Below are 27528 nucleotides of genomic sequence, written 5' to 3' on the forward strand. Positions count from 1 at the left end.
GGCTCTTCAAACACACCAAGTTCAAAGCTCGGCTCTCTACTCACTAGCAATGCAACCTTGGGCTAGTGACTTGGCCACTCTTACTCAGTTTCCTCATCTGAAAATGGAAATGAGTCTCTCATACATGGGAGTGCTATATTAAGGGAGGAAAAAAAGCAATATTCGGAAAGCAGTAAGGAAAGGGCCAGAAATATAGTGAGCATACTAAAGCTATCATCATCTTCATCATCATCATCATGTGTCTTTGCTTCCAGAGTTATTTTTGTAACTTAAAAACATTACAAGGATACATTTGCTTTTTCTAATTCTGCCACTCAATTATTCTTGCAATCAAAAAGTCATCTCTGGAACCATCCTTTTCTAGAACTTCTCTTTGGATTTTGGTAATGAAATACTTTTGTCATTACCCTCGCAAATTCAGTGAGGTAGATAGGCAAATATAGTGTACTTGAAAGTACTTTTTATACAGTTAAGTGCTACATATTACATTATTCCTATATCCCTGGTTAGGAAAACTGAGGCACAGAACAGGCCACTAATGTGGGTAATGTCGCACAGTCAAGAGTTAAAAACCCAGTAAGTGGTGCTATTTGATCCTGAACTGTGTTTCACAAAAGCAGACATGGAGCCAACACACTACAATGGGCTCACTTCTGGAAAAAGATGAAAAATTGTCCTATATACAAATTATTCACACAGTAATCAATATTCATTCACATACTTGCTCGTCATTATTTAAAATATTAAAATAATCCAGAGGTACTCAAAGCTGCTCCTCCTTTTATCTAAAGCAGCACAAATAGTTTCATTGAAAGCACATAAAAACAAAAACAAAAGAGTCAGCAAAACCTTTACAAGCCTTTTCAGAGCCTGGCACCATTTACATCACAAAGTTTAACCATTACGGGAAGTTGGAATGCTCACGTTTCATTACTAGTAGAACCAAGAATAAAGCATAGAATAATTTCCAGATGGTGTCTCTTTTTTTTTGTACAGATTTTTCAATTTAACATTGTTCTGAAAGCTTTAGTCATCTGAATACAGAGCTATAACAATTCTATGCAAGAATCTTGTTCTTGGATAAATAAAGACTCATCTACTCCATTTACTGAGGTCCATAGCCATTAGAAAAAGGAAGCAAGAAAGAATAAAGCATGTGAAAGTCTCTTCTACAAACAGCACAATCAATCATTGGAAAAGAATATCGTTCGACCCCAAGTGAGCAGATTCTCCACAGACTATTTCTGACTTTTTCTAGTTATCAACTTTATACATTTTATATGTCAACTTACATTTTAAAAAGTACAAAGATTTACAGAATCACAGGCTTAAAAAGCTTCAGAAAAAGACTCACATAACCCTGCAACCAAAGGCATGGCTGATTAACATCAATAACACATGAAGGAAAAACGTCACTGTGAGCCACAGGTTTATTCTGTCAGGGCTCTAGCAAGCCTCAGATGGATCCAGCCTCCTAAAAGTGTTTGTTCCAGGAACTGTTTGTTCACAGGTCTGTCAAAATGCTCCTCCAGACCTAGATAGCACAAGCATCCAAACTCAGAAAGACTCACTTTTATGTAAAGCAAAGCCAGCTCCAAATGGAAATGCCACTCAAATGCCTCAATGCTATATTAAAAACAACCCCCTAGAAAACTTATTTTTTAACTATGGAAAACCTATAAAAGAAAACAAAACAGTATAATAAACCCCCACATACCCATTACCTAGTTTCAGTAATTTCCAACTCATAGTCAATCTTGTTCATCTATATGCTCACTTTCCCCAACCTAGATTATTTCTGAATAAAATGAAAGATACCATATTGTGTCATCTACAATTAGTCTGCATAAAACTCTGAAAGATAAGGACTCTTTGTAAAATAAAAGTAACAATACCATTGTCACACTAATAGCAATTCCAGAATTTCACCAAATACCCAGTCAGGTTCAAATTCTGCTCTACTGGGGAAGATGGAGGCAGCAGTAAACAGAAGGGAAGGCCATCATGGCTACTTATGCTTTTGTTTTAAAACTGTGCCAGCACTTATGACACGGTATGGTCTACTTCCCTGGACTCAAATCATTCCAAACATTACTGAGGATCTTTTCTTTCTCTTGCAGCCAAGATGCAATGTTCTTTCACCTGGAAGGGATACCACACCAGAATAAAATACAGGAAGCCATTTTTCTCACTGGGATTTTCATCATTAGGATTTTCCTAAATTCATGATTAGGAGGAAACTATTAAATGAATCCAAATCTACTAAATTTTGCCTATGCCTCAAGGACTTTTTTTTTAAGTTTCTTTTGAAAAAATTTCAGACTTACAAGTTGCAAAAATAATAAAGTGAGTTTCCCTGTATCCTTCAACCACCTTCCCCCATTGATAACATCTTACATAACAGAACTTTAGGAACTTGCTCCGACCAGGGCTCATGCCTGTAATCCCAACACTTTGGGAGGCTGAAGCGGGCAGGCGGATCACTTGAGGTCAGGAGTTGAAGCCTGGCTAACATGGTAAAATCCCATCTCTACTAAAAATACAAAATTTAGCCGGTCGTGGTTGCATGTGCCTGTAATCCCAGCTACTCGGGAGGCTGAGGCAGGAGAATTGCTTGAACCCAGGAGGCAGAGGTTGCAGTGAGCCGAGATCATGCCACTGCACTCTAGTCTGGGAGACACAGCGAGCTTCATCTCAAAAAAACAAACAAAAAAAAAATGTGGGGGTTGAGAGGAAAAGAAAAGAACTTGTTTCAACCCATACATCTATGGCCATCTATGGTCTTGAAGGGTGCCAAAACCATTCAGTGGGGAAAGAAGAGTCTTCTCAAAAGATAGTGCTGGGACAATTGGATATCCACATGTAAAAGAATAAAGTTGGACCCTTACAACATATGTAAAAATTAACTCAAAATGGATCAAATATCTCAATGTAAGAACTAAATCTATAAAAGTTTTAGAAGAAATCACAGGGACAATCTTCATGGCCTTGGATTTGGCCAATGATTCTTAAACATGGCACAAATAACATGAGAAACAAAGGAAAAATAAATTAAACTTTGTCGAAATTAAAAACTTTTGTGCATCAAAGGATGCCATCAAGAAATTAAAAAGATGACCCATAGAATGGGAGAAAATATTTGCAAATCATATATCTGATGAGACGTGTATCTAGAATATATAAAGCATCTTTAAAACTCAATAAAAAGATAATTTAAAAATAGGCAAAGAATCTGAATAGACATTTTTCCAGGGAAGATACACAAATGATTAAACAGTTACCATATGAACCAGCAATACCACTCAAAAACATATACCCAAGAGAAATGAAAATGTATATCTATATCAAAACTTCTACACAAACACTTACAGCAGCATTATTCATAATAGCCAAAAGGTGGAAACAATCCAATGTCCATTAGCTGAAGAATAAACAAAATACAGTATATCTATACAATAGAATAGTATTGTCATGAATAAGAATCAAGTAATGATATGTGTCACAGCCTGTAAAAAGCTTGAAGATATTAAACTAAGTGAAAGAAGTCAGTCACAAAAGACCACATATTATATATGTTACATGGCACAGCAACTTTCAGAAAGTTAATTCAGATAATTCAGAGATTATCCAATGGGCCTAAACTAATTACATGAACCTTTTAAAAGCAGAGTTTTCTTTGGCCAGGGCCAGAGGGGATCAAAGACATACTCTAGCTGGCCCACAAGCAAACACCACACATGTTGTGAGCCGTCTATGGTAGCCACAGGGCAAGACACAAAATAGCCTCCATGAGCTTAGTGCAACCCCCAGATGACAGCTAGGAGGGAAACTGAGACCTCTGCCCTACGACAGCAAGGACATGAATCTTATCTACAACCAGTGAGCTTGGAAGAAGACTCCAAGCCCACAAGGGAACTGAAGTACCAGCTGCCATCTTGATTTCAGTCCAGTGAGACCCTGAGCAGAGAACCTAGCCCAGAGTTCTACCCTAAAGAAACTGGGATAGAATAAATTTGTGGTGTTTTAAGCCACTGAGTTTGTGGTAAGTTGTTATGCAGCAATAGGACTAATAGGAAAGCCTTACCTGCAGAGATAAACCTACCTGTAGAGATAAACCTACCTGTAGAGATAAACCTAGGTTTAGATAAAGATTCCCACTGCATGTCTCAGTTTTCTCATCTATGAAATGGAGCCAAGTCTCTATTTCACACAGTTGATTAGAGGGGGAGTAGAGACAATGTACGGAAAGGACTGCACACATGCTACGTGCTCAGTAAATGGTAACTAATATGTTTTCCCACCCAGTGACAAGACATGGTTCTGAGTATGTGGAAGTTAATCAGTGCTTTTTAAGCAAAAGAATCCTTACAAATCATTTCAAAGTCTACTCCTACAGCGTGACATTAGTAACAGTGGTTTCCACAGTGGGGTTCCAAAGGCAATGTTAGGATGCCTAATTAACTTAACAATAATTCAGTATAGGTAATGAGATATTGCATGTGAGTTAATTAGTTTAAACTACAACTCAAATGTGGTTGGCATTATATTCAGGAATGCACTCCAGGGGTAGGCAGGTCGTGTTCTAAGCATGAAGCCCATACTCCAGAAAGACACACTGCAAATATTTCCACTATCCATGTTCATTAACACCAGGCCCTTTGCCAATTAGCAAAGTGAATGTCAGAGGTGGATTTGTGTGGGCGTGTGAGATGAATGGCTTCTTTGCTAGCAATATAAATGTGAGAAATGGGCCATCCCTGGTAAACTTAAACATATATTCAAATTATGAGAATTGGCCAAAATATTCTAGAAATACCTCTACCCTTGTATGAATAAGAGTGTAGCCTTGATAGGCTTGTCCCCTAAGTGGACATGAGTCCAGCACAGCTGGAGGACTTCCAGTTGCTTGATGCTGACTATTAAAGATAACAGAACTCTCCTCTGGAATGTTGTAATGTCTACAAGTACAGCTTTCATGCAAAGTGGTGAGCAGAACAACTAAAAGAAGACAGCTGGGACTTTGTCAAGCATAGAGAGTAATGTTGCAGAAATATTTTGTGCCTACTGGCTGATATACGGCTGTTAATCAACGTCTGTATGTGCAGCAGAATGTCTCAGACTTGCATTAGCTATAACTAGGTGGCAAGGTTGTGGGATAGTAGCAAAACCTCTCACTTCAAATAATTTGGCAGCTATCAAAATTCACCAGAAAAAAAGCACCTAGGAGTTGTGTATAACCGAACTGGCTTAGATCAGCTTACAACAGGTGGTAATGACCGAGAGCTGTTTGCAATATTTTATTTTTTAAAAGAAAAAAACTCAAAATGTGCTCGTCATAAGACTAACTAAAACATCAAGTTTTTTGGCTTGAGCCAGGAATTACACCAGCTTAGTAACTCTGGTTAACTCTGGTGAACTGGAACTGCTCAGAGGATCTGACTGATAGTTAATGGGCAGTCACTGGTAATGCTTTTCTTTTTATTTTTTTTGCTGGAAGGAAAAAAGTTAATTCAGACTTACCAGATAGTTTGGTAGGTATTTTTTACATTATTAGAATAAAATCAGTTCCCTATTACTAAGTCAGTCAATCTTTTCACTTTAGAGACAAGGAAACTGAGGCCTGGGACAGATCAATAATTTTTCTATGGTACTCCTTTCAGAAATCAGACCTCCTTATGGTATCTGTTGTGCCTCTCCCTTGCAGCAGTCCTGGGCTGTGCCTCAATCGAAAGGCTCCACTACCTCAACCTGCTGGGTCCAAGCCAGATCATTTAGCATCTGGAATTTTCCCACATTCCCATTGCTGGAGGCAAAAAGTTTATCAGTCAGGCCCAAGAAGCTATTACTGTCTCCCAGAGATTTTTGAGCAAATTCTTCCTTGAAGTCTTTGTTATCAAATGGGTAACAAGGGGTTAATGAGATTAAAAACAAAACCCAGGTCCTGCTAATGAGTAACCCCTCAATTGTAAAGCTTTCACTCAGTTAAGTGGTACCTATCTCTAAAATTGCTCAAATAATTAACATAATGAGGGAGGGAAATTCAAGGTATTGTGAGGGACACAAAGATATTGATAGAACCACTAAGGTTGGAAGGCACAAGCTAAGGAGTGACTAAGCCCTTATCTATGGGGTTCTAGAACACAATAGGTTGTAAATAGCCTGACAGAAAGACAAAGGCTCCAACTCCCAGGGAATAAGGCAGCAGGAAAATACCCACACTAGGCATGCTGATGTTATCCAGAAAAGGCTAAACAAGGACTGTCCCATCCTCTTTCCCTTCTCAAACAATAACTTCACCAGAAAAGTGATTCCCATCATTTGGAGTCACAAAACTAGCCATCTATATACCTTACTTTCTTCCTATCCCATGAGGCACAAAGAAACTCCAGCTTAGACATGGCACAATCACACAACTACTTTGACAGAGCTGGGCATGGACCTTGATCCTCTGACTCCACCAATCCATGTGATTCTGTGTTAAATTTTGCATCTTAGACCTGCTTCCATTTTCTCTACCATCCCCTGATATTGCCATATTCCTGTACATGCACTAAAAAAACAGATTTCCAATTAACTTGATTGAGAATAATAGGACATAAATGAGATAATGGAAGACCATCTTGAATGTTGAAAGCCAGGGCTTAAAATCTAGATGATGGGTTGATAGGTGCAGCAAACCACCATGGCACATGTATACCTATGTAATGAACCTGTACATTCTGCACATGTATCCCGGAACTTAAAGTGAAAAAAAAAAAGTCATTGATTTTCACTGGAGAAGTAGCACAGAAATGTTTTCCATCCCCATGTGTGCTGAGAGTATGTCCGCTGCTATTATCTTAGAGGAAAGAAGTTAAGCACAGGTCATGAGCTGACAAATTACTACACTTAAGCTCTTCCCCCTGCTCCATAATGGATCCCTCTCACTGTAAGGAGATACAAACATTTAGAAAACACTAAACCAAACCAACACCTCCCAGGATCCTCTACAAAGGTTTCCTGGTTCAGTAAGGGAAGCCTGGAAGAGATCAAGTCATGTTCAAAGAGGATCACAAGCTGTGCTACCACAGGATTCTACTTTCTTTCCCTCTTAAGATCTAATCATTTCCTTTGTTTCCCAAGGAATACAACCATTACAGCCACAGGACCGCCAAGTTCAATCAATGACATAGAGTAGGCAGGGCAGCTACCCTGGGGTGGTGGAATATACTTTTCAAGTGTAAAAGATTAAGCTAATAGGAGAAAGAAGAGTAATCGGGTAAAGGTGCTACACTGTCCAGGTCCCTCCTCCTGAGGAGAAGCTCATGGTGATAATGATCACAATTTTAATCTAAAGTCAATCACGTCATTCCTCAGCTCAAGATTCCCCACAAGTTCCCCTTACCCTTACAATGGCCTTTAAAGCCCTAGTGATGCTCTTACTGTCTTCCTGCTCCATCAGCCTCCTTGCTCTTCATCCCACCGGGCCAAGCTCTGCCCAGAGAATCCACATGGCATACTCCTTTGTCTCCCCTTGAGTTCTTGCTCAATTATCATTTTCTCAATGAGGCCTCCAGTGACTACTTTATTTCATTGCAACCCCACAGCTCCCTGCCAACTCTCCCCTGTCCCACACTCACTTAATTCTCCTTTATTTCTTTTTTATTGAATAGTACTAGCCATTCTCCAACATATGATATCATTTATTTCCCAGTATTCATGATGTCTATTGTCTAGCTCTCCCCAATGGAATGCAATTGGAATGTAACCTCCATGCAGAAATGGATTTTTGTCTGTTTTGATCACTGATGAATTAGTAGAACTAAAAGCACATAGTATACACTGAAAAAATATTTGCAGATCACTTCTTGGCCTTTTGGCTAGGATCAAATGTAATTAATAATATTTGTTGAATAAATGAGATGTCACTTATTCACTAACAATAACAGCAGCTAGCATTCAGTACCTACTATGTCTCACACATATAACAAGTGCTTTCCCCGCTTCATGTCATCACAAGCCCATGAAATAGGTACTAACAGCATCCCCAATTTACATGACAAAACTGAGGCTTAAATGACTTGCACAAGATCACATTGCTAGTAAGTGGAGAAGTCAGAATGAAAACCCAAGTCTGTCTGACTCCAGTTAATTGCAATGCTGAATTTCCCACTCCAGCTCTGCTAGACAAGTTTTGCAATTTTGTTTACTAGGAGGAACAGTTTAAAATACAAGAAAGAATTGCTCCAGCAAATTCAGAGACAAGTCTCCAGAAAAAAATTTCCCTAGAAATGTTTCTATATTATAGAATATGCTTTATGGTATAGTAGAAAGAACAATAATAAGAAGATAAAAACCTGGGTTCAGATTCAGACTCTTCCCCCTAACCAGCTGTGAGGTCAATGTGTGAGTAATAAGCTAAACCAAGAGATAATGATGCCTATTGTGCAAGACTGCTTTAAGGATTAAATGAGATAATATTCATGAAAATGCATAATCGAGTCTAGCTCATCATTTGGTCATTCCTTTTTTCCAACGTGACAGCCTCACTGACAGAATCTCATAAATGAGTAAACATTTACTAAGTACCTAGCGTGTGCCAGGCATTATGCCGGGGGTTTTGTTTATGAACACCGTAAGCTGGTCTGTTAGGCAGTACAACAGGTTCCAAGTCTAGAGATGAGGCAGATCAGCAAAACAGCTGTTCTAGAACCACATGAGAAATGCTACTGCAAGTTATGTACTGAACATCATAGGATGCAATGCTAACATTAAATGCTGAAATTGCTTGCTTTGGCTAAAATGAGAATGGAGAGATAGCGATAATTGATTGCAGAATCACCAGGAAAAAAAAGAAAATGTTAAACGGACAGGTATATTTAGAATTTGGACTGCATTGCTGAAGAAGAACCCATGTTACTTTGTCCTTAACTTAAAACTAATTTGAAAATGTTGCATGTTGGTCTAGTTTATGTGCTACTTATCAAGAAAAAGACTACTTGAATATACAAGTATTTTTTTCAGATATTTGCAACCTATATATGAAAATCCTATTAACAATCTCTTCTACCACTTCCTTTCCAAACTATGAAGCATGCCCTGAATTCCAAAAAATGAAAGTATCTGATAATCTCAAGTTTTATACATGCTTCAAGTTTAGGAAGTAGAGCTAGGCAAAAGAAGGAGTCAAGTCAATGCCCTTCCCAATTTTTAAAATTAATACCAAGAGTTGAAACCATGAATCCCAGCCACCTTTCTATAATCATAGAAAGATTAGCATGTTAGTTTAATTTCTGCACACCACTTCAGACCACCTGCATCCCCAAATAGTGTCAGATAACAGGCCTTTCTTCATACATTAATTTTACATTACCCTCTCTCCCAGGCAGCTAGGGAGCTAACAAGCAGTCCCTGTGGCTCAATCTGAACAGAATTGGCATGCATTCAGGCAGCACAACTACAGCTGTTGCATAATAGCATTTCTCATGTGAGGAAGCCATATCAACACAAATACTAATAGTCAAAATGATTTAAGAAGGGAAAAAATGCTTTGAGATACTTTGAATTTGCAAGGATAGGCATTCATTTTCATTATTAATTGCATATGCTTATATTCTAAAGAACCTGAAGAAATGTCACACCAATCATACTGGAAACATCTGAGTTGAGGAGGCTCTTAGGGTAATTTAAATTCAGTCTCTTGCACAAAGTAGTAGGGTTTGTATTATTTCTTGTCTGTTTTTGTCATAACCTGAACATAACTTCCATAGCTCCCCAATTGTGTTTTCCAAAGGACACTCCAAAGCAATTATTTTTTGTAAGTATCTGGTTCAATTAAAATTAGTAGAAAGTGTTAAATAGTTAGTATTAATGGGGATTCGGGATTTGCTGGAAGGAAAATCTAAGAATTAATACCATTTGGATTAATCTAGATCAAAAGTTTTCACTTTTCTATGCCATAAGCATATACATTTATTTCTCTGTATTTTCCTCCTAAATAATCCAATACTGTATGTAATATGACCAAAATCACATGGATGGCAGCATACCAATGAAGAGATTTAGAGATTACATACAGTCAAGATGTCTCCATTATGACCAAGGAGGCAAATATGAGCTCCAGAACCTAGGAACCAGTCAACTTTGCTTCTTTCTCAGCATATTATAGAATAGGTTATTTAATTGTAATTACTAAGAACAAATTTGGATTCTGTAAGAACAAATCAGGCCAAATTATGCCACTTAATTTAATATACAGGTAGAAATTATATGAATTAATACATATCTTATTTTCACCAAGGCATTTAACAAAGTACTGCATGTTCCATTCTTGAGAACAAGAAGGCACACTGAGTTAGACTGTCAGACTTGGAACTTTGACACCATCATAAAAAGCTAAACTACTGCTGGAGACTAAAAAGAATATAAATAGGAGTTATCACATAGCTTTGCTGCTGTGGTAAATACCAATGATCCTATAGTCAACTAAGCATCTAGCTCAGCTGCCTACAACTGCATTCCTCCCCCACTGCCCAGTTCAGTTTTTCAAAACCTAGAAGTGAAACCTAGGAGTTCCTTTGTTACAATGTTAAAGCTAGAAGACTTTTATATTGAGCTACAAAAAAGAAAACTCACGGTCAAGCTGGCAAGAGTCCTTTTTAACTAGATAGCCATATGGACACCTCTTGAAAAAAGCCATATGGTTAGACTTGTTATTTTTGGCCTCTTTACCTTTAACTCCCTTCTTGTATATAGAGGCCTCCAGTTATTACCAACAAGTGATAAATCACTCTGAATTTCCAAGGCCACAAAAAGCATTCACTGGCAATCATTCCAGGTTTCACTTTTAGCTGAAGACCCTGGAGAATTCTTAACTGAGGGATGTTCACAGTTTCCAAAACGTTATTTTATTTAGAGCAACACTTCAGATCTAAACTTTATCTTGATAGCTAAGGTTCAAACAGAGAAAGTAAAACACGGATGGAAATGAATTGTATAAAGTATGAAGGAACATACCAATTTAACTTTTCCTCCAATTGTTTTTTAAGAGACAGGATGAGAGAAGTGTCCCTCCTAAAAAGATTATCTGGAACAGAAACCGCAAACTGGCAACCTAATTTAACCTGCATAGGTGTTTTGTTTGACTCACACATGTTGTTGTTTTAAATTGAGCTAATGTTTAAAATTCAGAAAATTTTACATCTTATAAAAATCTGGATTTCCAACATCTTTAGAAAAACGAGAAGATCTGGCATCCCCAGACTAACATTCCTGCTGCCAACAAGTGGCTTCCATTGAACAGCAACTGTTTCTTTTAGGTGGCTCCTACCATCTCCAGCTGTGTCACAGGCATTCAAGGCCTACTTCACTCATTTCCATTTTCTGACTGCCAGCCCATTAAAAAACTAGAAAGTAAGCACTCTTTCCTTTGAGTCCTTTTCATGGCTACCATTCCTGGCAAGATGCAACTCAAATGTCAAATGCCTTGTGTTTGAAATATCTCCTGAATCTTACAGATTTATCAAATTCTACCTGTATCACTTCCACCCACCATAGCTGCTGGGAAGCAAGGATGCCCTTATACATGATTACTTCCTCCTTTTCTCCATGGCATTCGCACAGTGCTTTACATAAAGCAGATATTTAATAAAATATCTAGTAGTTATCTTATAGCTCTATGGCTTACAGCAGCCTTTCAACACAAAACAGTGTTTCACCTTAGAACAGTATTTCTCAATTGGGGAAGATTTAGCCCCCCAGGGGACACTTGACATTTTTGATTGTCACAGCTTGGAGGAAGTTACTGCTGGTGTCTAATGGGTAGAGGCCAGAGAGGTTGTTAAACATCCTAAAATGCACAGGACAGCCCCCTCCCCTGCCATCGTCACATGTCATTTGTGTTAAGGTTGGGAAAACCTGACTTAGAATGACCCAGATGAACACAGAAATATTGCTGTAAATTTGCAGATGGATAATCTTGGGCTAGAAATTAATGTGGTTTACTCAAGGTAACCCAGCTTGCAACAGAATAAAGATTTGGACTCTGGTGGCAGGCTGTCAGAATGTGACAATAGAAATGGAGAATGGAAAAACAGAACAAGGATGGAAATTTGTGCCTCTGTTTGGCAAGAACTTGTGTGAAAATATCCAGAGGTCAGAGATTAACATCCACTAATATAAAGTATATCTTACCTGATCATGAAAGAGTCCAGAAGTCACTTAAATGGTGGCAGAAAAAACTTAACCACATATCAAACTTACATGCATATACTGAAAAACCAAGTTCTACCCCGCCAAAAGACTTTTTGTATCAGCTATTCAAAACAACTACATGAAGTTACAACTAATCCATGTGCTGATGAGCAGAGAACATAAATGACTGAAATAACAGTTTCAAATGAAAATTCCCCTTTAGGAGAAAGAAAAGAGGAAGGTACAGCAACTTGAAGAGTGGAAATGTTGAATTTAGCCCGAAATTGGCAGGGGTGTGTGTGTCTGTCCCTAGCCCCACCTGCAGACTGTTATTTTGTCTTAGTTACTCCAGTTGGCCTGCAGTAGCCTCTCTCCATTCAAAGTAAAGGAGGAACAGCAGGAAGTGTTAAAAGGGGAAGAGCAGAAGTTGAATCATTTGCCCTTGAACTCCAGAGGGCTTCTGCTTTTTTTTTTTTTTTTTTTTTTTTGAGACAGAGTCTCACTGTGTCACCCAGGCTGGAGTGCAGTGGTGCAATCTCAGCTCACTGCAACCTCTGCCTCCTGGGTTCAAGCCATTCTTGTGACTCAGCCTCCCAAGTAGCTGGAATTACAGGTGTGCACCACCATGACCAGCTAATTTTTCTATTTTTTGTAGAGACAGGGTTTCCCCATGTTGGCTAGGCTAGTATCAAACTCCTGACCTCAGGTGATCCACCCGCCTTGGCCTTCCAAAGTGCTGGGATTACGGGCTTGAGCCACCATGCCCAGCCCTGCTTGCTTTTTCTGTGACCATCAGGCAGGTGCCTCAGTTTCTAAGATCTAGAAAGTGTGAATAATAATTTCTACCTCATAGAGTTATGGAAAATAATAACAATCAGTAACTTTATATATAAAACCTTATTAAAAAGTCTTACTTTACATGCCAGTGACTATGCCAAATGCTTTATCTCATCTGACTCTCAAATCAACACTGTGAGATGGCCACCATGTTCAGATGAGAAAAGGACACAGCTGATAAGCTGAGAAAGCCCATTTCAAGTTCAAAAGAAGGCAATTGTAGTTCAAAGGAAGGCAATTGTATTCTAGAGCTGGGGTTCATAACCACTTTGCTGCCTAGCTTTCCCAACTCAAAGTGCTAATTATTGCTTTGTAAACTTGGAGCCAAAGGAAATCCTGGGGTTCATAGGGAATAATTTCCTCGTGGCCAGAGCTAAACACAGATGGAACAGATTGTCTTCTGCAGTAAGACACTCCCCATCATTGTAGCGGGAAGCAGCTGGGTGACCACTTGGAGATGTTGGAGAGAGAGATGAGCTGGAGAGGGTGGTGAGCTCTACTTCTCTAAGGTCCATTCTAATCTTGCAATTTTATGATTCTTTGTCTGAACTCTAGATTTCTAATAACCTCTCTCTGGAACCTGATGGTTGTTTATTTTCCTAGGCAATTCCTACTCCTTTCTCTGGTCTTTCTTCCACTTCTTTATTTTCTCATGATCCTAGCATGCTATAGTGGAAAGAACGAATATAAAAGCCCTGGACGTGAATGTTCAATCACCCTTATAACAGTTAATTGATACTTGACAAGGTACTAAGACTTCCTCTCGTGAGGATTTCCTCATCTATAAAATAAGAGGAAGTAACATCAAATGAGGAAAAAAACAGATTAAAGTACAGTGCCTGCTCTACAGCAGAAGTACGATTAGTCTCCTTCATTTGCAAACCTACTACATACCGTACTCCATCTGCTTTAATGTCCTATACCTGTAGAGATCTTAGGTACACTAAAAATAAGCACAGTCCAAAATATCTATGATCTAAAAGGCGTTTTACCTGCCACATAGATATCAGCAAAAGGAAAATGGATTCTCCACTACAAGGACCAGAACCATTACCAAATCCAGTGGCCTTTGACACTCTAAATTCCAATGTACCCACAGCCATATTAATCCCATAGATATTCCCCTCATTACAACCTCCAGGAATAACAATTATACATGCATTGAACTTTCAAGGACCCACAGCACTCCAATATGCAACATCTTATTTAAATCATACCACAATCTTGCAAGAGATTTACAGGAGCACTTGGCATTGTCTGCATGTATCTGAATCTTTGTCCCAGTGACCCAATCTCTCTGGCAATTTCTGGTTTTGGCAACTTAAAAATTGTGCAAAACTGAATAATGACCACCAGAACAACAAAATAAAAAGACAGAAATGAACTTAATCAGAAAAAAGATTTATTAGAAAGACACTAGAAACACAACAAGAGGCAGAAACTTAGTGGTTAGGTAGTTGAGAACATTGCCCAGGAGATTAAGCCACCTAAACAACCTTGCTGAAAGGCGACTGTGAATACCTGGCTGTTCCGTCGTCACTGGACCCTCTTTTTTTCTCCATAACCTTAAAATTATTGACTGTCCCATTTCTATTGCTGCCTAATGCTCAAAGTCCCAGGTAACAGTCTTTAATGGCCTAGTGTATGTAACATACATACTGCCCCAGCTGCCACGGCAGGAGAGAGGATCACTTGCCTTCCCCTGTAGCTCCCATTGGCTCCTAGAGCTGAAAGGGTGCAAAGATGCAAGTCAGCTGAAACAGCAATAAGTGTCCAAAACTTCACTGAATCTTCATCTTAATGCTGTTGGAGCAACTCTACTTTACCTCCGCATCCCTTTTTTGTGACAAGAGAAGATACTGATTTGCTCAGGTTCACGCAGCTGGTCACGTACCAGCACTGAGAATTCACCTGAGGCTCCTGGCTCTTGACTCCCATTAAAATTTTCCTTAAAAAGCAGTTTTAACTAGCACTCTAAGTCACCCTAAATGTAGGTTTTATATGAATGTTGTAATATCTCTTCACTATTCTATCATAAATGTGAAATGTATGTATGTGGGGCATGTTCTATCTGGGTTGCCAGTTTTTCAGCATTTAAAAAATATGTTTTTCTGAAAGGTATTATTTCTTCCAAATCCTAAACTGAAAAATCTTAACAGTAATCGTGCAAGACAAAATACATCTAGGAGTATTCGTTTGAGAATCATTGTCTCTGCTATGTCTTAAATAAATCTCTCCTATTGTTAATAAACTGAGAAGGGATGCAAATGTCACAATATTAAAATAGGTATCTAGATTAGGTTTTGAAAAAATATCATAAAATCTACTTCACAGTCTTAATTTTGCATTTATATATAATGTTGTAGTGTTTTCCTTCTATCCTTGGAGATTTAACAAAACTTCCCTACTTTAAAAAGCACCCTAGGGCTGATTTCATGGTCAAAGAAAAATAAAGACTTATAAAATTACTGAATAACTTGAGTGTTTTACCCTGAGATCCTTTTCCTTCCTACCATTTTTTTAAGCCAAGAAAGACAAATGAACTAAAGCTGTTCATCTTTAGTTGATTCAAATACACCTTTTTAATAACAAGTGGCTGAAGCCAAAGAAAGGATTAAAGATGGTGCTCTTTCATCAATTCCTTATTATGGCCTGGGATTTACTTTGCAATTAGTCCCTCCTGGGCAGAGCTGAGGCCCAGTGAACTTGTTATTACCAAGTCTGGAGATCTCTAAAAAATGAAAACTCCACACTTGCTACAAGGGGCGGGTAACACAGGCATGAAAGATGCCAAGGTAGAGGGAGTTATAGAGCCTTTTGCTAATGACAGTTCAAAGAGATGAGCAGCCCCAACCCTCACAAATAAAAGCAGAGAGCATTTTTCATCCATACTCATAGTTAGGAACAAGGTAACAGAGAAAAAAAGAGAGTATGAACTTCATTAAATTTTCAGTCCCGTGGCCCTATTGCTTTTTCTCTTATAATTAGCAATAAAAGCCTTAAAAGGAAAAAAAGACCTTTTTCCTTTGTGCTTGCCATCTGGGCAGCAAAGATGAGGGGAGTAGCAGCCAATCATAGAAAGAGAAGAACCCTGGGGGTGGGGAATGGCAGGAGACACCAAAGAAAAGAAAATGCCTGGGAGCCCTGGGCCTTTTTCAAGGATAAAAAGATGAACTAGGGAGGCAACTTATCCAGACTGCAGAAGTTGTCTTGGGCTTAAGAGTAATAAACAGCCTGCGGCAGTAAGCCAGTGTCAGACCTGGTAGTGTCTTAACAGAAGACTGAGTATGGTTCTCTAAATGCACTACGTCTCTATCTTACTTAGCCCTCTCACTCTCAGGCTTAGTGAGAGAACAACTTAGGGACTTGAGAGGAATATATCTAAGTAAGGGCAGCAGGTGTTTAATGTCAATCACTGAAACAAGTTTTCCAGGACAGACCCAACTCATATGTGCTTTGCCTGGCAGGTCCATTTCATTTAAGGTAGGCATGATTATCCCCATTTTACACATGAGGAAATTGAGGTTTAGACAGATAAATTTGCTAATCCAAGGTCACACACACAAAAAAGATCATATGCTCTCATAGCCCCTGCTAAATCCAGTGCTATTTCTTCCACCAGAAGCTCTCACCCACCTTCACACCAGCATTTGTGTAGTGTGTTACACTTAATACAAGAATACCTCTCCAGGCATTCTCATGTAATTCCTATAAAAACACATCAGGAAGGTGATATGGTTTGGATTTGTGTCCCTGCCCAAATCTCATGCAGAACTGTAAACCCCAATGTTGGAAGACGGAGGGGCCTGGTGGGAAGTGATTGGATCATGTGGGTGGATTTCCCCCTTGCTCTTCTCATGATAATGACTGAGTTCTCACAAAATCTGGTTGTTTTAAAGTGTGTAGCACCTCCCCCTTCTCTCTCTTGTCCTCCTGCTCTGGCCATGTGAAGATTTGCCTGCTTTGCCCCCTCACCTTCCACCATGGTTTTAAGTTTCCTGAGGCCTCCTCAGCCACGTTTTCTGTACAGCCTATGAAACCCTGAGCCAATTAAACCACTTTTCTTTATAAATTCCCCAGTCTCAGATATTTCTTTACAGCAGTGTGAGAATGGACTAATACAGAAGGAGATGAGACACATTCATTTTTCTACTTTAAGATTTAAAGATGAGGACATGGAGGCCCCAACTTTAAATGATTTGCCCAGGCAACATACTGGTGGTTTGAACTCAAGTCTTCTGACTCCTAAAGGTGTATTTTTTCCGCTAAATATAACATTTTTGACAAACCAAAAAGAAGCTATTTTCTGTCTGAGCTGAATTTCCATTCTCACTCTCAGCTCCTGAAAACTTATTCTTACTTCTTCCTGGCTCATGTTCCTAATACAACCTGAGTTTCCACATTCTCTATCTCCTGGGCTGTCTGCGGATTCCTACTCCAATTCTCCCATTTTCCTGCCCCTGCTTCTTCCCTGGAGGCTTTAGAGCCCATGCTCCACCTCTACCTATGCAAGATGTTCTTTTTCCACCCCAGAAAGTAAAATAAGAACAACATCAACGCAAGTAAAAAACATCACCTTTCATCTCAACATTAACCAGGCAGCCCACTAGTTCAACTCAATTGGCATATGCTGTGGTCTCAACTGTGGCCTCCAACTCAAGGACAAAGCAAAGATGGGTAGGGCAGTCCCTGGCCCCAAGGAATGTATAACATAGTGGGGCAGGCAGATTGGATACAACCAACTATAAGGCAAGACTCCAGTAAGGAGTACAACGGAGGCACGAAAGTAGGGTAAAAGGAACCCTTTCTAGCTGGGAGAAATGAGGAGAGGTTCCGGGGAGGTAGCTGTGATCCTAAAGTCAGTGTCCTGGTCCTATCCTAACACATCAAGAACAACCTTCAAAGCATGATGTGTGAAATACATACTAATTTATGAGTCATGAACTTCCAAGGCCTTTTTCCTTGGGACCTCAAAATATTCACATCTCACAAGAGATGGTAGAGTTTATCATTAATCTCGTTTTACAGATAAGTTGAAATCCCTACCTAACAACAGTCACAAAAACAACTGAAAAGCAAATTCAGCTCCTATCTACCAAAGGTTTTCAATCACTTTACAACTATAGGTTCCTAACTGTTCCAAAAAACATGCTCTAATGGGGGAGCTACTTGAACGAAGAACAGGCAATTTGATGTATTACACAGAAAAACGCAAGTGAAAATACCGAACAGCTTTAACTGTATTTAAAACAATTTTCTAGGTACTCTTTGAACATCTTCTGTAAACACAGTAAGTAATGGGCAAGAACAAAACCGTGACACAAGATACACCAGATACTTAGCATAAGAATCACCTCCTCTGAATCTTTCTTGACACATCCACTTAATTCCAACTAGGAAAAAAAACACGTATTTTCTCTCAGTATACCCACTACAACCTGCCTGGTTTTGACTCCTGGCTCTGCTGTCATGAGCATGTGGCTCTGAGTCATTTAATCTCTGTCCCTCCATAATCCTCCTCTGCATTAAAATAACAGTACTTACCTCATTGGTGGTTGGGAAGATCAAACAAAGTAATACACATAAACTGTTTGGAACATTGCCAGACACCTAGAGAGCATTCAATAGGCCGTCGTTGAGTGTGGTTGTGAGGATTACACAAGATAACGCAGGTAAGAGTATTTAGCACTTAGCAAGTGCTCAATAAATGATGGTTCTATCACCTGTCTGCATCCCTGAAGAACTTTGGCCTCTCTGAATTTTTTATTTCTGGAGCCCAGCAAAACGCCAAGCACAGCGGCAGTGCTTATTAAAAGTTCAATGAATGTGTGGCAGGTGGCAGTCCAGTCTGACACGTGAAGCCCATCGGCAGTTCCTGGTCGGCCTTGCTCGCACCTGGCACTTAAGAAGGCGTGCAGACTGCAATGACTGGGCAGTTCCTCCACACACCATCGGATTTTGCGTGGGGCTACCATTTCAACCTTGGTTGAAAATAAAATGCAGGCCAAGGCAGGCAAGTAGAAGTGGAAGGGATGTGGAGGTGGCGACCCGGGGTTTGCAGGGCAAGAAGAGCTGAAGGGGCAGGCGAGGTGTCCGCGTGGAAGACAAAGGGCAGAACAGCGAGGGGAGAGACAAGCGGGCGGCCGGGGACGAAGGGGGGGGACCCGGCGGGGCGAGGCGGGGGAACAAAGAGCTGCCTCGCGGGCCGCGGGGTCCTGGCGACCGGGAGGAGGGTCAGGGAGAAGGCAGACCGGGGAAGGAGGGCGCCCGGAAGGCGGGGCGGGGCGCAGCCAAGAGGGGGAGGGGCGGCGGGGTCCAGGGGGGTGGTCGGGCGTGGATGGGGTGCAGCCAGGGAGGGGGAAGAGGTGGAGGTGTTGGGGTTCGCCCAGGGAGGGGGGGAACGGCGGCATAGGGTGTGCCCAGGGAGGGGGAGGGGCGGCGGGGCGGGGTGTGCCTCAGAGGAGAGGGCGGGGCGGGGCGCGGCCCGGGGGCGGGGAGGTCCCTTCTGGCTACAGCGATTTTATGCACCTAATCAGGCTCCTGAGCTGAGGGCCTTCGCTGAGCCGCTCTCCGAGGCCCAGGAAAGCCCGCAGCCTCCAAGGGTGCAGCAGGAGGAATGTCCCCTCCCCTCCCCTCCCCTCCAGACCTCGCAGCATAGTGACAGTTGCAAGACGAGCAATAAGGAGACAGCCACCCTGACAGTAATGCCTGTGGCTCCCGGGGCTGAGCAGGTACCAGTACAGGGGCTCCCCAGTGGCTCTTGACTGCCCTCCTGTATCTTGTTCCTTTCCATCTGCACTGGGGATGGTGGCCTTGGGAAAACAAAAGCAGTTCCTGCACGGTCATCCGGAGCTTAAAATTGGGTGGTGGTGTAATAAAAAGTTACCTCGATACCTCTAGTTTCACACCAAGTGAGATAAAGTTTAGAAGAAATCTGAACTACATCCAGAAAATAAATGTTCTTCTGGGTGAGGAAGAAAAAAATTCTTTTCAGAAAAAAGTTTGGAAGTCTTGGTCTCAAAGACTGCTGTTATCAATATCAAAATATCAATTCATGGAAATGAAAATATAAACAAAAACTATCACCATTTCTTGAACAGCCACTGTCTTCACAATCCATTCAAACATCTGATCAGTGTCTCAATCAGATAGGCATAGATAGCACTACACTGCCGGCTTTGTAAAAGGGTTGCAGGGAGGTCCCAGGCCTCATAGAACTTGCAGTCCACCTCAAAGTAGGTACAATTTGCAAAGGAGGGGATTTACAACAGGTACGTTGCCCATGAGTATGCCCAGGTCAGTATATCTTTCCATTATACCATAGTGGAAGATATATTTATTTATTCTTCCTAAATATAGTAGAATTTCAGTCTTAACATCTGTTTCTACTCCCTTGCTTAGGAAAGCAAAATGAAACCAAGCAGAGGTACCTATATACAAAATGAAAGAATTAAACCCAACAGGTAAATCCAACTAATGGAAAACTGACGAGAGAATTCTGGTACACCCAAAAGAGAAAGGTTGAGACTTGCTAGAAAATTCATTAAGTCAGAGACTGTGTTCCTCAAGAAACAGTTCTAATGCATACCATTAAGTTCCAGTGATTAAATGTTGTGTCACATTTAAGTAAAATAGGTGTCTTCTCCTTTTAAGACATTTTCAGCAGCTGGGTGCAGTGGCTCATGCCTGTAATCCCAGCACTTTGGGAAGACAAGGCAGGTGGGATGGTTTGAGCTTAGGAGTTTGAGATCATCTTGGGCAACATGGCAAAACCCCATGTCTGCAAAAAATACAAAAATTAGCCAGGCATGGTAGCACATGCCAGTAGTCCTAGCTACTTGGGAGCCTGAGGTGGGAGGATCGCTAGATCCCAGGAGATGGGGGTTACAGTGAGCCATAATTGCACCACTGCACTCCAGCCTTGGTGACAGAGTGAGACCCTGTCTCAAAAAAATAAAAATATTTTCACCTTTTCATGTGCATCTCCATTGTGTCCATCAGGGTTACCTTTATATTAGAAGAGGTCAGTGCTTGTCCTACATTTCCAAAGTAGGCAGAATGACAAGAGCTATTATATAAGGACTATCCCCAACCTCTTCATTTACAAAAGGAAGGGAAACAGCGTCACAGGTCACTATGCTGATGGCTAGCAAGGCCTAGAATTAGAGCCAAAAACAATGATCTCCCCATTAGTATACAGGAAGTTTTACCCATTAGTCTAACAAACCCCTGGCTTATTCACATTTAATTCTCTAAAGAAGCTCTACAAAATATAAACAATTGGAACCTACATTTATGTATGTATGGGGGGGATCATCAGTAAAAACACTTCTAACTGTATGCCTCAAATTGTTTAACATGAGTTAAACAAAACTTTTTCATCCTTCTAACAAAACTCTTCAGGTCTACCCACCATGCTACACAGCATTTGAAAATGTTGACCGAAAAAGTAGTCTAGCAAGTACTCTCTTTATTCACATGTAAGAATTCATCTTAAAAATATGAAATCATACTTTGTATGAAAAAAGATGATTCCTAAAAGGCATGACTTAGTATCTTGGCTCTGTAAATTTTTGGAGTTTTGTTTTGTTTTGTTTTGGCTTTTCCACGTAAATATATTCTGTATTTTCTCTAAAGTAAACCAGTGCTTTGACAGATTTTAGATTTTTCCCCTTAACTAAAGGCATTATTCAATTTCAATGTCCTTGGAGTGTTTTATCTGGGGATTAGACAACTGTACCAAAACACAGCTGTTCCAGTTTTTTCTCCTTTATTTTTCACATTTAAAAACTCCCACTATCAGCCAGTCCAATTAGTTACTCACTATCAAAAGCCGGCTTTGGTCTTTCATCTTCTGGAAAACTGGATCCAAGTGACAGGGTGTCATGGAAACTGTATCTTGGGTCATTTCCTGTTTCAATTGTTTAACCACAAAAAAAAGTTCGGCTCTATCAGATGGAAATTAATGAATACTTGCTGTTGCCTTTTGAAGAGCATGCAACTAAATAAAAAAAGTAATTATCCTTTTTAACCAAGTTTTTCCAGCAACCCCAGGGAATACAGGGAGATCAATGCACCCAAAATGGGAAAAGAAAAATACTTTGATGCAATGAAACAAAGCCTTTTTCCGTTCAGTTTCCATAATTCAGTGGTCAGTTTTAAGGCTGCCACTTGGGTTTGGGAAATGTAACTACAGGTTAAGTGGTTTTAATTGCAGTTAACTTTATTCATACTCTTCTACTTACCACAAATTTTCAACCTCTCCTCACCTACTTCACCTAAATTTTGACATTAATTAGACAGAGTTGGTATTTTCCTTTTTAACCTGAAATTCCCCCACCATAAGAGAATGTGCAATAGAAACAAAAATTATAATCTAAAAAGATTTTATGCTGTACCTATTATCTGAAAACAACACACATGCACACACACACACATAGATGCGTGCACATACACATACACACACAGAGAGAGGGAAAAGTAGAGCTTAAAGCTTACAAGCAATACCAAGCAGGCACATGTGTTTTTTAGGAATGAAGTCGTGGCTGGAATTCAGTAATAATGAGCCCCTCAGTGATCTAATGTACACCAGTGTACATTATGGATGGAAACAGAGTGCCAGACAGGACAATGGGGAACTCAAGCAGTGTTTAATATGTTTCAGCTCTGTCTAAATAACTGTTGGCAAAAAATGTGGAAGCAATACAACAAATCAATTTTAGGGCTCAGGAGGATTTGCTCAAATAAGACAGCTATGAAGTGTACATTACAGGATAAGTTCACAGCTCCATTGTGGGAAAGGCATCTACTTGCAATGTTTTCTGTCCTGTTTAAGTTGTTATATGTCTTCTCTATTCAAAACAAGGAAAAATCTCTGTTGCTTCTTTTCCTTAGCCTTTAAAAACAACAACAACAACTGGGAAAACATCCAAAAACAATTAACCTTAAATATTATGTAAAGTAAAGCTAAGTCTTCTATCATATCCAACTTGCTGTTGGGGAATTTCTATGGAGAAGAAAGTGAAGGGGAAAAAGAGAACACTTTTCCGTAATGACACCTGAGTTCTAGACCTTTTACCTATCATTTAATTACTCTGTTTATTTAATAGGTGCCAGCAAAGAGGCATCTAGGCCAGGCTTAAATCTACATGTAAGCCCCTAAAAGATCAACTGTGTTTTATTCAAAGTGAGATGGAGCTGATGATTTTCAAGTGGAAGTCACTTCCATTTCTTTTTCATCAGCCTTGGAAGAAAGTGGAATAGCCATCCTTCTACACCTTGCAGAGAGAAAGGTACTGGTAGGTAGTATTTCAAGGTGTTTGTATTACACTTACTATGGTTTGGTATTTTTGTGCACAAAAACACCAGAAGTAGAAGTAATTTCACCAGAAGCAGTTTTTGCCAGAAGAAGATGTAATTTCTAGAAACTGTTCAGATAGTATTTTCTTATAGAAAAAGTAGTTAAACTATGAAATTAACTGCTGAAGGCATCAACACAAAAAGGCATAAATCAGTTCAAAGAGGGGAACCTAGACTAAAACAAATCCAAGAATACAGCTGCCAATCTGACTGGAAGGCCTCTGGTCATGATGAGTGAAGTTGGTTTTATCCCAAGAGAAATGATACATAAAATAAAGATAGAGCTGGTAGAGGGAGAGGTTGTGAACTCCAAGAGAGGCAAGAAATACAGTCAGTGTATCAAAACCACTTTATTATTCTGGCTGTAACTATTTTTCTTTTCACTTATTTCCTAGAAAATATAATGGTAGTAAGTTCATTGCACTTTCCTCTTAATTTCTTCTTTATTTATTAAAATGCAGGAGGAGGGAATAGAGAATCTTCACATTTGCAAGAAGTAGCTTAATTATATAATAATTATAATAAACTCTTACTATCTGCATAGCAATAGGTTAAAATAGGTTAATTTTCTCTCTGTCTCTCCTTTTTTTTTTTTTTTTTTTTTTTGAGACAGAATCTCACTCTGTCACCCAGCTGGAGTGCAATGGTGCAATCCCGGCTCACTGCGACCTCTGCCTCATGGATTCAAGCAATTCTCCTGCCTCAGCCTCCCAAGTACCTGGGATTATAGGCACTTGCCACCACGCCCAGCTAATTTTTTGTATTTTTAGTAGAGACGGGGTTTCACCATGTCGGCCAAGCGGGTCTCGAACTCCTGAGCTCAGGTGATCCACCCGCTTTGGCCTCTCAAAGTGCTGGGATTACAGGCATGAGCCACCGCGTCCGGCCTCTCTCTCTTTTTTTTTTTTTTTTTTTTTTTTAAGAGACAAGGTCTTGCTACGTTGCCCAAGCTGGTCTGGGTCTTGCTGTGTTGCTGAAACTGGTCTCAAACTGTTGGCTTTAAGGGATCCTCCCGCCTCGACTTCTTCAAGTGCTGGGATTACAAACATGAGCCACTGAGCCCGGCCACAGTAGGTTAATTCTTATAATTTGTGTATGAACTTAAATACTGGATTTTATGAAAGTTCTATTCTGGGTTTCATTTGTTTTGTTTGCATGCCCAATCAAGGATACTATTTAGAACATAGATATTTATTAGGCATGTGAGAAATGGGAAAGTTCTTCAAAGATTATAAAAAGGCATTCTTTTTTTGCAACACCAAAAACTTCATTCCCAACAGGCACATATGTTGAAGACACAAGGCCAAACACTACTGGCAAATGAAAAACATACCATTGTGAAACAGGTATGTGTATGCTGCCTACTGGAATTCTCAAGTGCTCTCCCATAGACTCCAGCTCCCTTGCAGGTAGGTGGAGTCATGTGACCAGTCATGGCCAATGGGCTGATCAGAAGTAACCTGTGTCATTACCCAGCCAAAGCCTACATGAATGAGGGTGAGCTCTCCATGCCTCTCTTGCCCTCTTGAGGCAAATCTTAACGTCACAGTTTGAGATGGTAACATCTCAAGATAGAAGAAGGCCACATCAATCCTTAGAAGACATATTAAACCAGAAAGATGTGTAGAATCACTGAAATAATAAGGATTCATTTGTTACCACAGCCTATCCTCAGCCAGGTGTTATTAGCTTCTTCTGTGTCACTCAGCTCAGGGACAGGGCAGTGAAGTATGAGAATCTCCCAGAATCATATGTTTAAATGCATAAAACACACAAGATTGTAAAGAACACCCACTATAATTTTTTAAAGCTGTAACATAGTAATATGTGCTTCTTTATTATTAATCAACAACATCTCTAATGATGGGTCTAACAACTAGTGTAATTTCAAAGTACTGAAGATTATGCCATTTCAAGTTATCTGTAGAAATCTATAATTATATATGAAATATTTGTTTCTGTGATAAAGTTCTCCATGGGCTGCTAATACTGTTAGGCTCTGTTGTCTGCAATGTAATGGAAAGAAATGATAGATTTTAGTTAGAGGTTTGTGTTGTAATTTTTTTCCTCATCAAGTTCACGGACTCCTTGAATTCTGCGGAGCCCAGAATAAGAAGCTCTGAGTTTCACCATCTCCTAATACAATCATACTCTAACTTCTCAGGCAAAAGTTCTACTGAGCTCCCTAGGGTTGCATGTTTTGCAAAGTGTGTGGCAGACTCCTTTCTGGCCTGTCTTCTGCCATTGAGTTTCAGTCACTGATTTTGTGTACTGGCAAACAGTTTTGAACATGAATGCAGTGAACTAAGGAAGAGTATTGTTCCAGTTGCTAGAATCCAATTTTATGGAGGCTTAGGTGCCTTTAAGGCAATGGTGAAGAAAACTGATAAGAATCAGCCCATAAGGGGCTGGTCAAGTCCTCTAACATGATAAACATCGTCCAGTCTGGGAAAAACAACCAACAGTTGTACAAAATGCTGCTGGTAAAACACCATGTCCAGAGGCTTGTCATGACTTCAAGAAACATCAAGACACCTGGAGATTGCTGATACGAGATGCTGGAGCCGCTGTATCAGAATGCTGTCCAGTTCGCAGCTGGTCAGCACTACTTCAAGAATGTATACTACCCCAAACTAACTGGGAAATCAGTTCTATTTAATAAATCTAGGAAGACTGGCTACAGCAAGGCTGAAATAATTAATACTGTTTTAGATGGTTCTCCATTCTGCAAGTTGCAAAGAGAGAAATGACCAATGTACTTTAAGCACACGATTATTGCACTTTCTTTCTGGTCCTTTTCCCAGGGGAAACCACCAAGTCAGCCCAGCAAGGTAGTCAACACCTTACTCAAGAATAGGAGACAGAGTAGACAACTGAGTTGTAGATGTCAGTCCTGATAGGGAGACAAGAGATCAGAATATCAAGAAGTATTTGAAATTAAGACTCTGCATGCAAGACTTGAAAACCAAGAAGCTGGGGCTTGAGACTCAATCTTTTTTCACATTTCAAATACTGAGAGATGCTGTAGTGTGGTAGAAGTGCCACTGGATCAAAAGTCATGAAACTGAGCTTTTCATCTAGGCCCCATCACGAGTTATTTCAGCAAACATGGGCAAGAAGCCACATTGCGCTGAGCTTCAGATTCCTTCTATAACGAAGGCGCCTCCCTGCACAAAAGTAAAGATGCAGTAAACTTTAAAAATCTCAGAAATATGATGATACAAGGAATATAATCAAATACAGTTTTAAACTAAATGTTTTAGAAAACACAGTATTTCAGTTTCGAATAGTGAAAAAATAAAGAGAATAAGTAGTTCTAATGTGCTGGAGCAGGCACTGTATTTGGTACTGTACATGAGTGATTTTACAAGTTGCATGAGTTAGCATCTATATGCTGTTGTGAGTCCCCTATGCCTTCTCTCTGGTAGCTCTCTCCGAGCTTTGGTGAACCTCTTGTTTAATTGTCTGTTAGCTCCATGAGGATACGCCACACTCTTTTGTTTTGTTTTAGGAACAGAGTCTTGCTCTGTCACCCAGACTGGAGTACAGTGGCACGATCTCAGCTCACTGCAACCTCCGCCTCCTGGGTTCAAGCAATTCTCCTGTCTCAACCTCCTGAGTAGCTGGGATTACAGGCACGCACCACCACGCCCAGCTAATTTTTGGTATTTTCAGTAGAGACAGGGTTTCACCATGTTGGCCAGGCTGGTCTTGAACTTCTGACCTCAGGTGTTCTGCCCACCTTGGCCTCCCAAAGTGCTGGGATTACAGGCATGAGCCACCACACCCAGCCTGCCACAGTTTTGTTTAAGGGTATATTGCCCCACTGTTGGAAGACTCTGGAAAGGTTTTCTGGAGAAAGGAGGAATGCCCAAATGCCTGTCAAAGGGCTTGGGATCTAGTCTGTGCTCACTCTTGGCCCCTGATAAACTCCCTCTGCCCCTTTTTGATATGCTGATGTGTCCTGTTGTTATTTTGATTATATTCCCGCCAGAGGCTGACTCATTTACCAGGAGAACAAGCCAGGGTTTAATGCCTGCTGATTCCTGGCTCTCTCTGGGGTATTTTTTTTCCTGAACTATATGACTCCAAATAGCTGCGGTTCTCATAACCATCACATTAATTTCAACAGGCCTTGAAATCTCCTAATTCTTCCTGGTT

General features: G+C 40.1%; 1 protein-coding gene across 7 annotated transcripts in view; it reads right to left on the reverse strand.

Annotated features, from left to right (window-relative positions):
- Positions 1–27528, reverse strand: part of CACHD1 (cache domain containing 1) — a 222582-nt gene that overhangs the window by 168187 nt on the left and 26867 nt on the right. Inside the window, exon 1 of one of the 7 annotated variants that reach the window (XM_063801037.1) lies at positions 18553–19149. The exons of 5 other annotated variants lie outside the window; for them this stretch is intronic. Coding sequence is in view for 1 of the 2 variants with exons in the window: in XM_016919898.4 (XP_016775387.1) it covers positions 18553–18557 (5 nt within the window). In the remaining variant the exon portion in view is untranslated. Of the gene's footprint in view, positions 1–18552; positions 19150–27528 lie in introns of those variants that run through there. One more of the 7 variants, XM_016919898.4, reaches the window with a different exon arrangement.

Source organism: Pan troglodytes, chromosome 1 (assembly GCF_028858775.2).
Source record: "Pan troglodytes isolate AG18354 chromosome 1, NHGRI_mPanTro3-v2.0_pri, whole genome shotgun sequence".
NCBI classification, from domain to species: domain Eukaryota; kingdom Metazoa; phylum Chordata; class Mammalia; order Primates; family Hominidae; genus Pan; species Pan troglodytes.